This window comes from Calypte anna, chromosome Z (assembly GCF_003957555.1).
Source record: "Calypte anna isolate BGI_N300 chromosome Z, bCalAnn1_v1.p, whole genome shotgun sequence".
Classification (NCBI taxonomy): Eukaryota; Metazoa; Chordata; class Aves; order Apodiformes; family Trochilidae; genus Calypte; species Calypte anna.
Genome location: NC_044274.1, coordinates 4,449,796 through 4,463,192, shown reverse-complemented (window position 1 = coordinate 4,463,192; position 13,397 = coordinate 4,449,796). Strand labels below are relative to the sequence as shown.

The 13,397-nt window shown below is 47.5% G+C and overlaps 1 protein-coding gene across 1 annotated transcript; it reads right to left on the bottom strand.

The window, feature by feature from the left end:
• Positions 1-4,936: 4,936 nt before the first annotated feature.
• ATP5F1A (ATP synthase F1 subunit alpha) lies at positions 4,937-12,770 on the bottom strand. Its single transcript, XM_030466836.1, has 12 exons — positions 12,573-12,770; positions 11,445-11,523; positions 10,169-10,338; positions 9,228-9,401; positions 8,977-9,143; positions 8,693-8,841; positions 8,036-8,187; positions 7,700-7,924; positions 7,487-7,594; positions 6,778-6,922; positions 5,784-5,934; positions 4,937-5,138 (listed from the first exon to the last, which is right to left on the bottom strand). The coding sequence occupies exons 1-12, from the start codon at positions 12,630-12,632 to the stop codon at positions 5,057-5,059; spliced, it is 1,662 nt and encodes a 553-aa protein (XP_030322696.1). The 5' UTR covers positions 12,633-12,770; the 3' UTR covers positions 4,937-5,056.
• Positions 12,771-13,397: the final 627 nt, after the last annotated feature.

Below are 13,397 nucleotides of genomic sequence, written 5' to 3'. Positions count from 1 at the left end.
ACACCACAGTAATGTTAAAAAAAAAAAAAAAAAAAAAAAAAAGGGCATTTTTCCGCTTACTGAAATAAATCTGCCCAGTTCTGACCTGAGGCCACTGCCACTGGGTGATTATTCCTCAGGTTTGTACTGATGAAATCAGGTTTGCATGGACTGTGCTCCCAGTGCTTGTGGCTGCAGTTCCTGCCCCATCAGCAGAGGCAGTGCCACATCTCTGTTTCAGGTGTGAAAGGTTTCAGTCAAAACTTTGAAGAAGTTTTAGCACCTTCATCTGAACATCTATGAGCTAAAGTTCAGCCTGCCGAGCTCCAAAAAAAACTCCACGAGAAAACTCCAGAGTGTGAATTCTGGAATATATTTCCAAGTTTTCTGTCTGATCAGCCTGCACTGGAAGGGGCAGGAGGATAAGGGTGAGTGGGACAGAGATCCAAAATGAGCAGGACCAGGCTACATGGGTAGCAGAGCAGCTCAGGGCAGTGTCTTCAGTGGTCACCACCAGCCCTGGTGTCACACATCAGCTTGAGGGCCACTTGCAGAGGGAGAGGGTGCTGTGGCAGGGCTGGCAGTCACCCATCACCACACACCCATCCAAAGGGTGCTTCTGGGATGTCAGGGTTTAACACTGACCTGGCAATTAAACCGAGTAACAGATGCTCTCTATTAATCTCTCTCTCCTCCCTGATAAAGAAAGGAGAGAGAAAAAGGGAGAGAGACTAAGGGGTTGGAAACTAAACTACACAGCTTTAATGAAACAATAATGATAAATAGGAAAAATTACTAAATATATACAAATATACAGGAAAATGGATACCACGTTCCTCCACCTTCTCCCCCAGTAACTCTCACATCACCACTGAGGCTGCAGGGCAGCCCTGGGAAAGTCCAGGCTGGAATCCTGGGGTCAGCAGCAGTTGGGAGCTGGAGGCAGGAACACACAGATTGAGGCTGGAATGGATCAGGAGCACAGGCAGAGGAAGGGATGGAATCCTCCCAGGATGCCGGGTGAAGGAAGGGAAGCAGGAAAGGCAGGAAGGGCAGGCAGCCAGAAGCTGGAAACTGGCTTGGCCCTCATGATGCCTCAAATTTATCCTGAGTATGAGGTGTATGGGATGGAATCCTCTGTTTGGTCAATTTTGGTCATTTATCTTGTCTGTTCCTCCCCAAAGGAGGGTTCCAGGTGTGACCTCTTTACTCCTTTTCTCCTTCTGGAGGGCAAAATGTTCCTCAGAGCTGAGCAGTGCCCTTGGCTCTGCACACCAGTCTCCAGCAGTAACTATAACCATGGAGTGGGATCAGTCCCAGCAGCAGACACTGCCTGAGAAACTTGCTGTTCATTTCAGCAAGTGCAGCTCCTTACAAGAGACTGAGCTGAAAGCAAAAGTCCAAGACAGAAAATCACCTTTATCCTGGCCCAAACCAGGACATGGGATTGTCTTGTGATCCTCGGACTCGGCTCCTCAGGGTGATGTGGTGTGACAACCCCGTGCACACTGCCAACAGCGTTTTGTAAGAAAAAAAACAAAAACCAAAAACCAAAACCAAACAAAAAAAACCCCCAAAAAATCAAAAGCGGGAGTTTAGAGTTATTTATATAGATGTTAAAATTTTGCACTATTTTTTAATATAAAAATGTCAGTGCTTGTGTTGGTCAAAACCTCTAGCATGTCTACCATGACCTTGTTAAGGGATATATTTTGAAGTGAAGACCCAAGTAGCTGGAATGGGGTGGACAGATGCTGAAGTGGAGATGCCAGCCCTGGGAGGAGCAATGAGCGAGATTGCAGCTTATGCAAATCATTACTTTCCAGAGTCCCTGCACATGGCCACCAACAGTCATGGCTTTATACATTCCCTACAAAGCAAGAGGAGTTGGTGTGTGTCTGTATGTCATCCGGTAGGATTATTGGAGTAAAAAGGTAAAATTAAAACTCCCTGCTTCTGTGAGTCGGTAACGAACAACAGAAGCAGAAAAAAATTACTTTGATTTATTTTTTGAGGGCACAACCGCTCATCACCACCGACCCACACGCTGTTTCTCGGCTTTCCAGCACCACACTGTGGCCAGGCCAGCTCACAGCACAGCTCCGGGCTTCGGTTCTTCAGAACCAGCTCTGACATTACCCTGCTGTGTAGCCAGACTTAACCACCACAGTGTTTTAACGAGGAAATTGCCACCAAAGTCACAGCAGCGATGGGGCAGAAATCAGAATTTAGGAATATTTATGTTACCAGAAACAAATGTGTCTCTGTGCAGTTTGGGATGAAAGCACTCCTGTGCTTGGTGCTTTCCAGCTACGACAGCAGACAAAAAAAAAAAAAAAAAAACATAGTGAAAGTGGAAGAAAGAGGAAGCTGAACATGAGCCAGCAGTGTGCCCAGGTGGCCAAGAAGGCCAATGGCATACTGTGCTGGATCAGGAACAGCGTGGCCAGCAGGTCCAAGGAAGTGATTCTGCCCCTATACTCAGCCCTGGTGAGGCCACACCTCGAGTACTGTGTCCAGTTCTGGGCCCCCCAGTTCAGGAAGGATATCGAGGTCCTGGAGCAGGTCCAAAGGAGGGCAACCAGGCTGGTGAAGGGACTCGAGCACAGACCCTATGAAGAGAGGCTGAGAGAGCTGGGGCTGTTCAGCCTGGAGAAGAGGAGGCTCAGGGGAGACCTCATCACTCTCTACAACTCCCTGAAAGGAGGTTGTAACCGGGTGGATGTTGGCCTCTTTTGCCAGACAACTTTCAACAAGACAAGAGGGCATGGTCTTAAGTTGTCTTAAGGCCATGGGGAAATTTAGGTTAGATATTAGAAAGAATTTCTTTCTGGAGAGGGTGATCAGACCTTGGAATGGGCTGCCCAGGGAAGTAGTGGATTCTCCGTGTCTGGAGATCTTTCAAAAGAGCCTGGATGTGGCACTCAGTGCCATGGTCTAGCAACTGCAACAGTGGTAAAAGGGTTGGACTCGATGATCTCTGAGGTCCCTTCCAACCCAGCCAATTCTATGATTCTATGATTCTAAGTGACAGATTTAGTCACTGTGTACAAACAGCAGGAAGCTGCCCTGGAAGGGACATGAGGTGCAGGGCAGCCAAAGCAACACAAAATATTCCTTCCCATCCACAAAGCCTCCCAGCTACGGGTGGTGGAGCTGCGTGTGGACAGATGACTTTGGAAGGTCAGAAGACTGGAAGGTCAGAAGAAGACTGGAAGGTCAGAAGAATCTGGAAGGTCAGAAGACTGGAAGGTCAGAGCACCTCCACAAGAAGTCCCCCTCTCGGAGCACAACACTGATCTTTGACCTGCCAGCTCTTCCCCAGTGTCTGACAGTTCTTTCATTTTTAGATCAAGTGTTTCCAGCTGCCCCCAAGCAGCTGAAGATGTCAGACTGGGCATTAGCAAAACCAGCTGCAGAGGGTGGTGGCAGATTATTGATCCATTCTGCTCTGGTATGGCCTCACCTTGAGATTGGGGCACTGGAATATAGAAAAGACATTGGAGAGAGCAACAAGGATGGTGAAGGGTCTGGAAGGGATGACTGATGAGGTCACTTGGGTTGAGGAGGCTGAGGGGTGACCTTATTGCAGTCTATGGCTTCCTCACAAAGGGACAAAATGGGATTGGCATCAATTCTTCACTTCTGTGGCCAAATACAAGACTTGGGAAAATGTGAGGAAGCTGAACCAGGGGAGGTTAGCTGAGGTATCAGGAAGGTTTTTCACCCAGAGGCCACCAGGGCAATGGAACAAACTCCCCAGGGAAGTGGTCATAGCACCAAGGCTTCCTGAGTTAAGTGTTTGGGTGATGCTCTCAAGGCACATGGTGTGATCCTGGGGGTGCCCTGCTCGGGGACAGTTGGACTTGATTATTCTGATGGGTCCCTTCCAACTCGGAATATTCTACCACTATAATGTAAAAGCTCAATGTGCAGATGTCCCACAAACTACAAGAAGTCAGTTCCAAAATAAACCACCTTGCAGGCAGCAGGATGGGTGAGACAGTGTATTACCAGACTGTTACAGAAGAACAGGAACTGTTACAAGAACAGGACTGTTACTCAGGAACAGTGTGGCCAGCAGGTCCAGGGAAGGGATTCTGCCCCTGTGCTCAGCACTGGGAAGGCCACAGCTTGAGTCCTGTGTCCAGTTCTGGGCCCCTCAGCCCCTCAGGAAGGAGACTGAGATGCTGGAGCAGGTCCAAAGGAGGGCAACCAGGCTGGTGAAGGGACTCGAGCACAGATCCTACGAGGAGAGGCTGAGGGAGCTGGGGGTGTTGAGGCTGGAGAAGAGGAGGCTCAGGGGAGACCTCATCACTCTCTCCAACTCCCTGAAAGGAGGTTGGAGCCAGGGGGGGGTTGGGCTCTTTTCCCAGGCAACTCTTAGCAAGACAAGAGGGCACAAAGGGTCTCAAGTTGTGCCAGGGGAGGTTTAGGTTGGAGATGAGAAAGAATTTCTTTCTGGAGAGGGTGATCAGACCTTGGAATGGGCTGCCCAGGGAAGTAGTGGATTCTCCGTGTCTGGAGATCTTTCAAAAGAGCCTGGATGTGGCACTGAGTGCCATGGGCTGGGAACCGGAACGGGGGGAGTGGATCAAGGGTTGGACTTGATGATCTCTGAGGTCCCTTCCAACCCAGCCAGTTCTATGATTCTATGAAGAGCCTGCTGTCCAACCAATTGTCAAGATAGCACAGAACAGATCATCTGACCTAGAGAAAAGGGTAAAAACCACACAAGCAACCCTCAGCTTCACCACCACAAAAACAGCAGCTTCAGCCACAGAATTCAGCTGCTACCCCCCTCTTCCTCCCATGGGAAGTTGGATCCACCCAACAATGAAGCTCCCTGATTTTCCCTGTTCCTTTGTCAAGTGTGTGTCCAAGGGATGTTTAACTGCATGGTTTTAAAGGCACACATTGCTCCAGTACCAGTAATTCAGAACAAAATATGCAAAAACCTTTTTAAATGGAAACTTTTATTCTAACTGATATCTGTACATTCAAGTCGCACATACATTTAAGTCTTTGATGGAGCTGGAGCACGGGATCACAACAGCCTGGTCTGTTTTTTAAGAGTTTATGCCTCAAAAGTAGACAGGAAATTCGTGACTATTTCCTTCAACTTAGCTTCTGTCTGGTCAGAGATCTTCCCTTCGGTCCTGTTGAAAGAGTTTAGTTAAAATTCTGATGCAGGAATAGATAATATGGGTTAATCCCTGGCTCTGCAATGAACCTTTCAGTTACTAATAAAATTATCATTTTAGTGCAGAATGCTGTACCACTGAAACTAACAGAACATCCTTTCTCCTCAAAAACTCCTGTTTAAGAACAAAGGTTTGTCAGCAAATACTTCAAAAACAGCTGTACATAGTGCAAGGAGGCTATGCCTCAGAGATGCAAGGAACATGACTTGGCTGATGACACCACAAGCTAGGACCAGCTGACAGGACTATGGAATTGTCCAGCAGTTCCCTCAGCAGCAGGGAAAGGAGTGGGCAACACTTGGCCTACAGTTCTCTAAGAGCTTAAAGCTGTCAGAAACATCAAAACTGACTAAGGGACTTCAGTACCAGACTGGAGGAGAGGTATGCCAGCAGGTTCACTTTAAATGTCATCTGAATTTAAGTAAAAACTGGAGAGATGAAGCTGACCTCTGGACAGCAGCACAAAGACCATGCTGACTGAACTTCCAGTTCTGGCACAGGCAGCTCCAGGACTGATGTTCTAGGACACACTAAATAAATTAGCAGTTCTGTGACTACCCTCTAGACTCCAGCCATGGAGATGAGAAAGACAAATCATACCTGATTGTGGAGAGGAGGGACTGGTGCTGGCTCACCACATGAGCTAGGAAAGCACTTTCAAATTTAGTGATCTTGCTGGGCTCCAGTTTGTCCAAGTGACCTCTTACACCAGCATAGATGACTGCTACCTGTTCCTCAATAGCCATGGGCACTGCAGAAAACAAAGCATTCATGCTACTGCTGACTCTTGCATGGGGAGACTTCTGTCATTCATTCTACAAAAACCAACTGCATGCACTCAACGTGTTTCAAACAGTGTGCCCAGGTAGCCAAGAAGGCCAATGGCATCCTGGCCTGGATCAGGAACAGCTTGGCCAGCAGGTCCAGGGAAGGGATTCTGCCCCTGTGCTCAGCCCTGGGGAGGCCACAGCTTGAGTCCTGTGTCCAGTTCTGGGCCCCTCAGTTTAGGAAGGAGATTGAGGTGCTGGAGCAGGTCCAGTGGAGGGCAACTAGGGATCCAGCACAAGTCCTATGTGGAGAGGCTGAGGGAGCTGGGGGTGTTGAGGCTGGAGAAGAGGAGGCTCAGGGGAGACCTCATCACTCTCTGCAACTCCCTGAAAGGAGGTTGGAGCCAGGGGGGGGTTGGGCTCTTTTCCCAGGCAACTCTCAGCAAGACAAGAGGGCACAAAGGGTCTCAAGTTGTGCCAGGGGAGGTTTAGGTTGGAGATGAGAAAGAATTTCTTTCTGGAGAGGGTGATCAGACCTTGGAATGGGCTGCCCAGGGAAGTAGTGGATTCTCCGTGTCTGGAGATCTTTCAAAAGAGCCTGGATGTGGCACTGAGTGCCATGGGCTGGGAACCACGGGGGGAGTGGATCAAGGGTTGGACTTGATGAGCTCTGAGCTCCCTTCCAACCCAGCCCATTCTATGATTCTATGATTCTAAACAAACCCACATTTACCATTGTCCATTCCTGTGGACATGCTGCCACAAAGCCCAACCTCCTCAGCACAAGGAATGAGTGGGAAGTGCAGGTTTATGTCCAAGACACTCACCATACTGTCCTTGTTTGAGGAGCTCTGTCAGACGTACGCCACGGTTCAACAGCTGCTGTGTGGCTGCATCCAGATCAGACCCAAACTGGGCAAAGGCAGCAACTTCACGGTACTGAGCCAATTCCAGCTTCATGGTACCTGCCACCTACAACACCAGGTCACACCAAGTTTGATCACCTCTTTTAAATCTGTCTTGTAGTTTAAAGGTCATCTCCAGCTGCCAGTTGTCACATGCCAGTTTTGCCTTGCATATCAGCCAAGTGGATCTCAAGGTTCTGGCAGATGGTTACATGCATTTCTGAAAACCCTGCTGTCTGAAAACCCTGGTTTGGCCATAACTTGCTTACCCTGTAAGCAGGACATTTTTTCATAAAATGTTACCAGTTGGTATTAAACCTCTCTAATTCCAGATTTGTTCTAAAAGCATGCCATTAAAAAGAGCATTTTCTATTTCTAATTACATTGGTACCCAAATTCAGCATACTGAAACTTAAAAGCCCTGCAAACTTATGTAGATACTATTTTCTTTCTTCATTCCTCTCCCAGCAGACTATCAAAGAAATCCCCAAAGTTTGTTCTTCTATAATTTCATTAGCACTAAGGAATCCAAAGCTGTGTTCCCTCTCTATTCACAGCTCTTGAATGAAATGGATTGGGAAGTCTACACACTGCTCATCTGTAGGAGGAGCAGCAGCAGTTTCATGCTTACCTGCTTCATAGCCCTGGTCTGAGCAGCAGAGCCTACACGGGACACAGACAGACCCACATTGATGGCTGGACGAATACCTTTGTAGAACAACTCAGTTTCCAAGAAAATCTGCAGGAGAAAATTGCTTTATTACCATGAGTCAGAAGCCTGGAAGCCTCCTCAGAGACCTGCCAGTAAGTTACACAGAAGCACTGTTGGGTGAAGAAGTCCTACCTGTCCATCAGTGATGGAGATGACATTGGTTGGAATGTAAGCAGACACATCACCAGCCTGAGTTTCAATGACAGGCAGGGCAGTCAGAGAGCCACCTCCAAAGGAATCATTCATCTTGGCTGCTCTCTCCAGCAGGCGGGAGTGCAGGTAGAACACATCACCTGGGTAGGCCTCACGACCAGGTGGACGACGCAGCAGCAGAGACATCTGACGATAGGCAACAGCCTGCAAAGTACCAACAACACTCTCAGACTTCAGATTATTAAAAATTCTGGTTTTCTGCACCCGATGCATCTTAGGGGTACAAACACCAACGCAAACAGGACATTTCCTGACCTGTTTGGATAAGTCATCGTAGATGATTAATGCGTGTTTCCCGTTGTCTCTGAAGTATTCCCCCATGGAGCAGCCTGAGTAGGGAGCCAGGTACTGAAGGGGAGCTGCGTCTGATGCTGTGGCAGACACCACGATGGTGTACTTCATGGCATCTGGGAAGAGTTGGAAACACACACCACTGTGAACACATCACACACCTCTGAGCAGCAAGCACACAACATGCACGTGAAGTGGTAGCTGCTGAGGAGAGCCCAGGCAGCCCTTGCAGGAAAAGATCTCTCGTTCCAGATTAGCATCTCTTGAGCTCAACTAACTCAAGTTTCATAAGCAAGTTCATGGCACCTGATGTCTAAGACTCAAAGACTTTTTTTTCCCCATTTAAGACAGTTGCAACTATCACTAAGGCACATTTTGGTTCTACAAGAAACTCAGCCCAAAAGTCCATGTTTTCCTCACTACTGGAAGGTGGTACTACTCTTGGTCATGTAATTCCAAAGTATGTCCATTACAAAGTGGGGTCAGTACAGAAAGGGTTCCTGGCCAGGGGTGACTCTGCTTGACCAGCAGCAAGACATAAGGTGGCTGATCTTTTACAAGTTGTTAAAATACAAGCTTTGGTCAACAAGATCACTGCTTCTGAGAAGATGCTATTTGTACCTGCATCAGTGAGCCTCTTCACCAGCTGGGCAACAGTAGATCTCTTCTGGCCAATTGCAACATAGATGCAGTACAGCTTCTTTTTCTCATCTGTTCCATCATTGAATCTTTTCTGGTTGATTATTGTGTCAATTGCAATTGAAGTTTTCCTGTGTAACACAAAGCCTGGCAAGTTAAGCTGTCCCAGCCTCTCAGCAGCTCTGTATTCAGCTTTGCAGAGCAAAGAACACTGTACTTGGGGTCTCTGTTTAAGGAAACACTTTTAGCTTGGCCATGTAACTCACCCAGTCTGCCTGTCACCAATGATCAGCTCTCGCTGGCCACGGCCAATTGGCACCAAGCTGTCTACAGCCTTAATCCCAGTCTGCATGGGCTCACGCACAGAGATTCTGGGAATGATTCCAGGGGCCTTTAAGCCAACTCTTCGACGGGTTTTGGATGCAATAGCACCCTTAGAAGAGAGAAAACAACCTGTTGCAGCAGTTTGTGTCACACTGGTAACAAGGAGAGGCAATAAATACATAGTTACACTTACCTTCCCATCTATTGGGTTGCCCAGGGCATCTACAACGCGGCCCAGCAGCTCCTCCCCAACAGGAACATCCACGATGGCTCCAGTCCTCTTCACAACATCCCCTTCCTTGATCAGTCTGTCGTTGCCAAACACGACAACACCAACGTTGTCAGGCTCCAAATTCAAGGACATGCCCTAGGACAAAGACCACCATTTACAGAATTTTGACAGTGTAATAACAGAATGATTATTCTACAGTGTAAAACACCCAACACCATATTATCTCAATTTTATTTGTAACAACAGTCAGTGTTCTGCTTTTATGTACAACGCCTGTATGTTCTTCTATTTTGGTTAAAAAACATCCCTAAGCCTTGAACCTACTACATAATTTTACCTGCAGCAATCACTTATCTTTCTAAAGATAAGCAAGATTCAAACTTCTTGCTTGCCAAAAAACTAGACAAGAGAAAAGCACCAGCTTCTTCCCTGTCTGTGTCAAGCAAGGTCATTAAACATAAGAGATGTTACAGAACTCTGGGAATAGTCAGACAGCTCTAACTCTAGTCTGCTCTTACTACACTAAGAAGCCTGCAATCTGCACATTGCTTTGAAGCATGGAGGCTACTGCTCAACATTAAAAGATAAAAGCAAGCCTGAAACCAAATACAATAAAATCCAATGAAATTTGTTCTTAATGCTTCGTAGGTAAAGAGAAATAAAACTCAAATATTGGCCAAGAACCAGATAATTAAAGCAAAAAGCTTTAAAAATTTAAATGACATTTGGTTTTTATTGTCTAGTAGCTACTTGAATTAATAAAATAAAGTTGCAATGAAGTCTGTGAAGGGTCCATACGGGTAACTCCAACTGGAGTGTCAGGTTGTCCATGGAAAAATCTTTTCTTAAAATAGTCTTCTTTGCACTCCTAGGCTGAGGAAACTGCTTTAGTGAAATCTTACCTTCAGCCCAGAAGAGAACTCAACCATTTCTTCTGCTTGGACATTTCTGAGGCCATACACACGGGCAATTCCATCCCCAATGGAGAGCACACGGCCAGTCTCCTCCAGCTCAGCAGAGGTGTCAGCTCCCAAAATACGTTCCTCCAGAATGGAGGATACTTCAGCAGTGCCTGGGAAGAGGTGTTTCAAACCACTTTTAGCACATTAAAGCACAAGATGGATTCACTTAGCTTGTCCTGAATTCACAACCCAAGGTCTCCTTTCCTGGGTAAACCACAAGGTTTAGCAAGCAACACTTCCTTGCAGAGGATGTGAAAGATAAATACCAGCTTCTGTTCTCACAGGCAGTAAAAGCAGCTTCAACTCATCATTATAGCCAGATTCAGTCAAAATATTGATGGCTGTTTAGTTATCTACTTCCTTCATTATGTCTATGCTAATAGCCCACTCTGCTCTTGGGAGCAATTAGATTAAATAATTAGCTTTCAGAAAGAATAGCTGTTAAAGAAATAGCTGTTAAGAAAAAAGAGACATGCTAGCTCTGCTTGCATGGCATTTACTTAAACTGAAGGCATCCCAGCACCTTGCCAACTCATCTATAACTCAAGATACAAAAGCATTTAAAATATTAAATAAGCAAAATGTTTGATATAAGCTATAAAAATATATTCTCTATCATCCAACGACTCCATTCTCCAAAACCATTTTATTTCCTCAGCTAGGAAACAGCAAGTAACATTGTGAACACTATTAATTCCTAGTAACACCTTTAATCACCTTTAACCACTTCAAAAATTGTACACAAACCACTACCAAAAATACACCTATTCAGCACTGCTGCCTTCTCTGATTGCCAAGATGCTGACAGCTAAAAAGTTACCCTCAAGGACACAAGGTCAAACTTCCAGTCAGGCAGTGGAAAGTCATCTGTTCCTTCACACTATTAGAAACAAGATATGAAACTGGAATTTGAAGCATTTTTTCCACATAACGCTACAGCAGAATCAAACCCTTGTGAGGCAGGTAAGCTGTGTAAGCCAGCTGACATGTGACCATTCCTCTGGTTTGGCCATAACTTGAACAGTTACTACAGTGAAGTCTTCTGGAGGTCACTAAATAACAGACAATTTACTGTTAAATGGTCAGAAATAAAGTGTTTTCAGGTGTTTTGTCTACTAAAATGTACACATCCCTCACGCTCCGTATTCAAACTTTTTGTCTGACAAAGCAAGTTTCTTAAACTGTGTTCTTATATGAAGACATTTCTCAGACTCACCAGTTTTCTGAAAGCATGTTTTGGAGGCATGGATGTTTCTTGTGGCAACAAAAGCTGCACCCAGGGTGTTTCTGGAAATCTAAAGCAAACAACTCTTTCAGCAATGGTAAAATTTCCTCTATCATTCAAGAGGAGATAACACACTGAAATTTTTGGCCATGAGCTTATACATTTAATACAAGTCTGTTTTGAGTTGTCCTCCACAGCACTGCGTTCACAAGCTGTACTTATAGAATCAAGTCCAGAATGACTAAGCAAATAAAGATGGTAACAGAGATTTCTCTTAATTACTCCCCGAATTTTTCTGCATTGCACTTATGTCACCACGACAGCACCACAGCAGATCCCAAAAGCAACAGCCCTGTTCCACACCTTTGTGCTGAACATTAAAAGGGTCTGGACCAAACAATCTCTTGGGATCCCTTCCACCCCCCCTAACACTCTGTGAAAAACTAGAATATGAAGAAATGAGTGCACCCCTCATGATTCTGCACAAGGGTGGAAACAAGACAGCTCCTTAAAAGGGTTGGCCTTCCTAAGAAAAATCTAACTGCAAGTACTTACTGAAGCATGTTTAGAACATATAGCAGAGACAAAAAACGCATTAAAACATTATTATTATCCTACACCCCAAGGCGAAAACCCAGTGCAGTTCCTTGCAGCCTTATTGCTGCTCCTCTGGAAGTCCGCACAGGCCTCTCCTCCATTCACCTTCACAAGGGACACCAGCCAGAAAGAGGTCCTGACAAACCCCGTTCTCCCCACAAACACCACGGTAAAACTGCGACATGGCAAAGCCTTCCAGCTGAAACCCTCAATTATGACTGGGAACTAGCAGCTCTCAGACATTAACCTGCACCTCAGGGGTGCCAATCTCTATCCCCTGCGAAGGACACGCCGTCCCCTTAACCCTCCCACCTCTCAGCCGGCGGCACCCCCGCTCCTCCAGCAGTTCGTGGGACCCCGCTGCCACCCAACACTGAGGCAACCCCTCCATGCAACCCCTTCCCAGACTCCCAGGAGAGGAAGGCCGCGGCCCCTCAATGTCACCGCAGCCCCCAAGATGGCGCCGGCGCCCGCCTCCCCCGCCAAAGGATCTCGCTCCTAGAGAGGACAGGTCGCACTCACCAGGCCGGCCTGCCGCGGCAGAGAGCGGGCGAGGGCGGCAGCCACGCGGGCGGAGAGCATGGCGGCTGTGGTGACGATGGTGCCGCTGGTGGAGGAGGACCTTGAGGAGAAGACTGAACCGGAGGTGAAGCTACTGCCGCCACCGCACCCTCTCCACAAAATGGCGGCGGCGCGCTCCTCCCCTTTTGCCGGCCAGGCCACGCCCAGTGCAGGAAGTGCCGCCCCCCCGCCACCCCCCCCCCCACCTCAGGAGCGGCTCTGAGCGCTCCCCCCCCTCTGCGCCTCTGGGAAACAGGGGGAGTGTAGAGATATCTGGAAAATAATAATAAAAAATGAAGGCGAAATGGGGCTGGTCTTTGAAAAAATACCTCGCTGGGGAGAATGCCCTTGAAACGGCCCCCGTAAGGGCGGAAGAGGCGGGGCGGGGGGCGTGAGGAGGGCGGGTAGGTGTGAGGTGGTGTTGGGGGGGGTCTGTGAGGCGGTCTGGGACGAGGTGCCTGGGGGAAGGGGTAGCAGGGTGGTTTTCACTCTTTTCTGGGGGTGTTCCTGGGCACCTTGTTCCACAGAAGAAGAAAAGTCGAAAAGTCCTCCACGGCAGGGGAGTGCGGGTATCTCGCCATTGCTCTGGGAACGGAGCACCATGTAGAACCACAGTACTACAAGGTTGAAAAAGACCTTCAGAACAAGTGGAAAGCATCAGCCCTACACAGCTATAACCACTAAACCATCTCCCGAAGTGCCACATCCACCCACTTTTTTAATACCACCAAGGGATGGTGACTTTGGCACCTCCCTGGGCACCCCCTTCCAAGGCTTCACCGCTCC

Coding starts and splice junctions, on each gene's coding strand:
- ATP5F1A (XM_030466836.1), bottom strand. CDS start 12,632: ATGCTCTCCGCCCGCGTGGCTGCCGCCCTCGCCCGCTCTCTGCCGCGG. Junction 7,595..7,699: donor TCTCCATCACTGATGGACAG/GTAGGACTTCTT, acceptor TTTCTCCTGCAG/ATTTTCTTGGAAACTGAGTT. Junction 5,935..6,777: donor CCTCAAACAAGGACAGTATG/GTGAGTGTCTTG, acceptor TGTTTTCTGCAG/TGCCCATGGCTATTGAGGAA.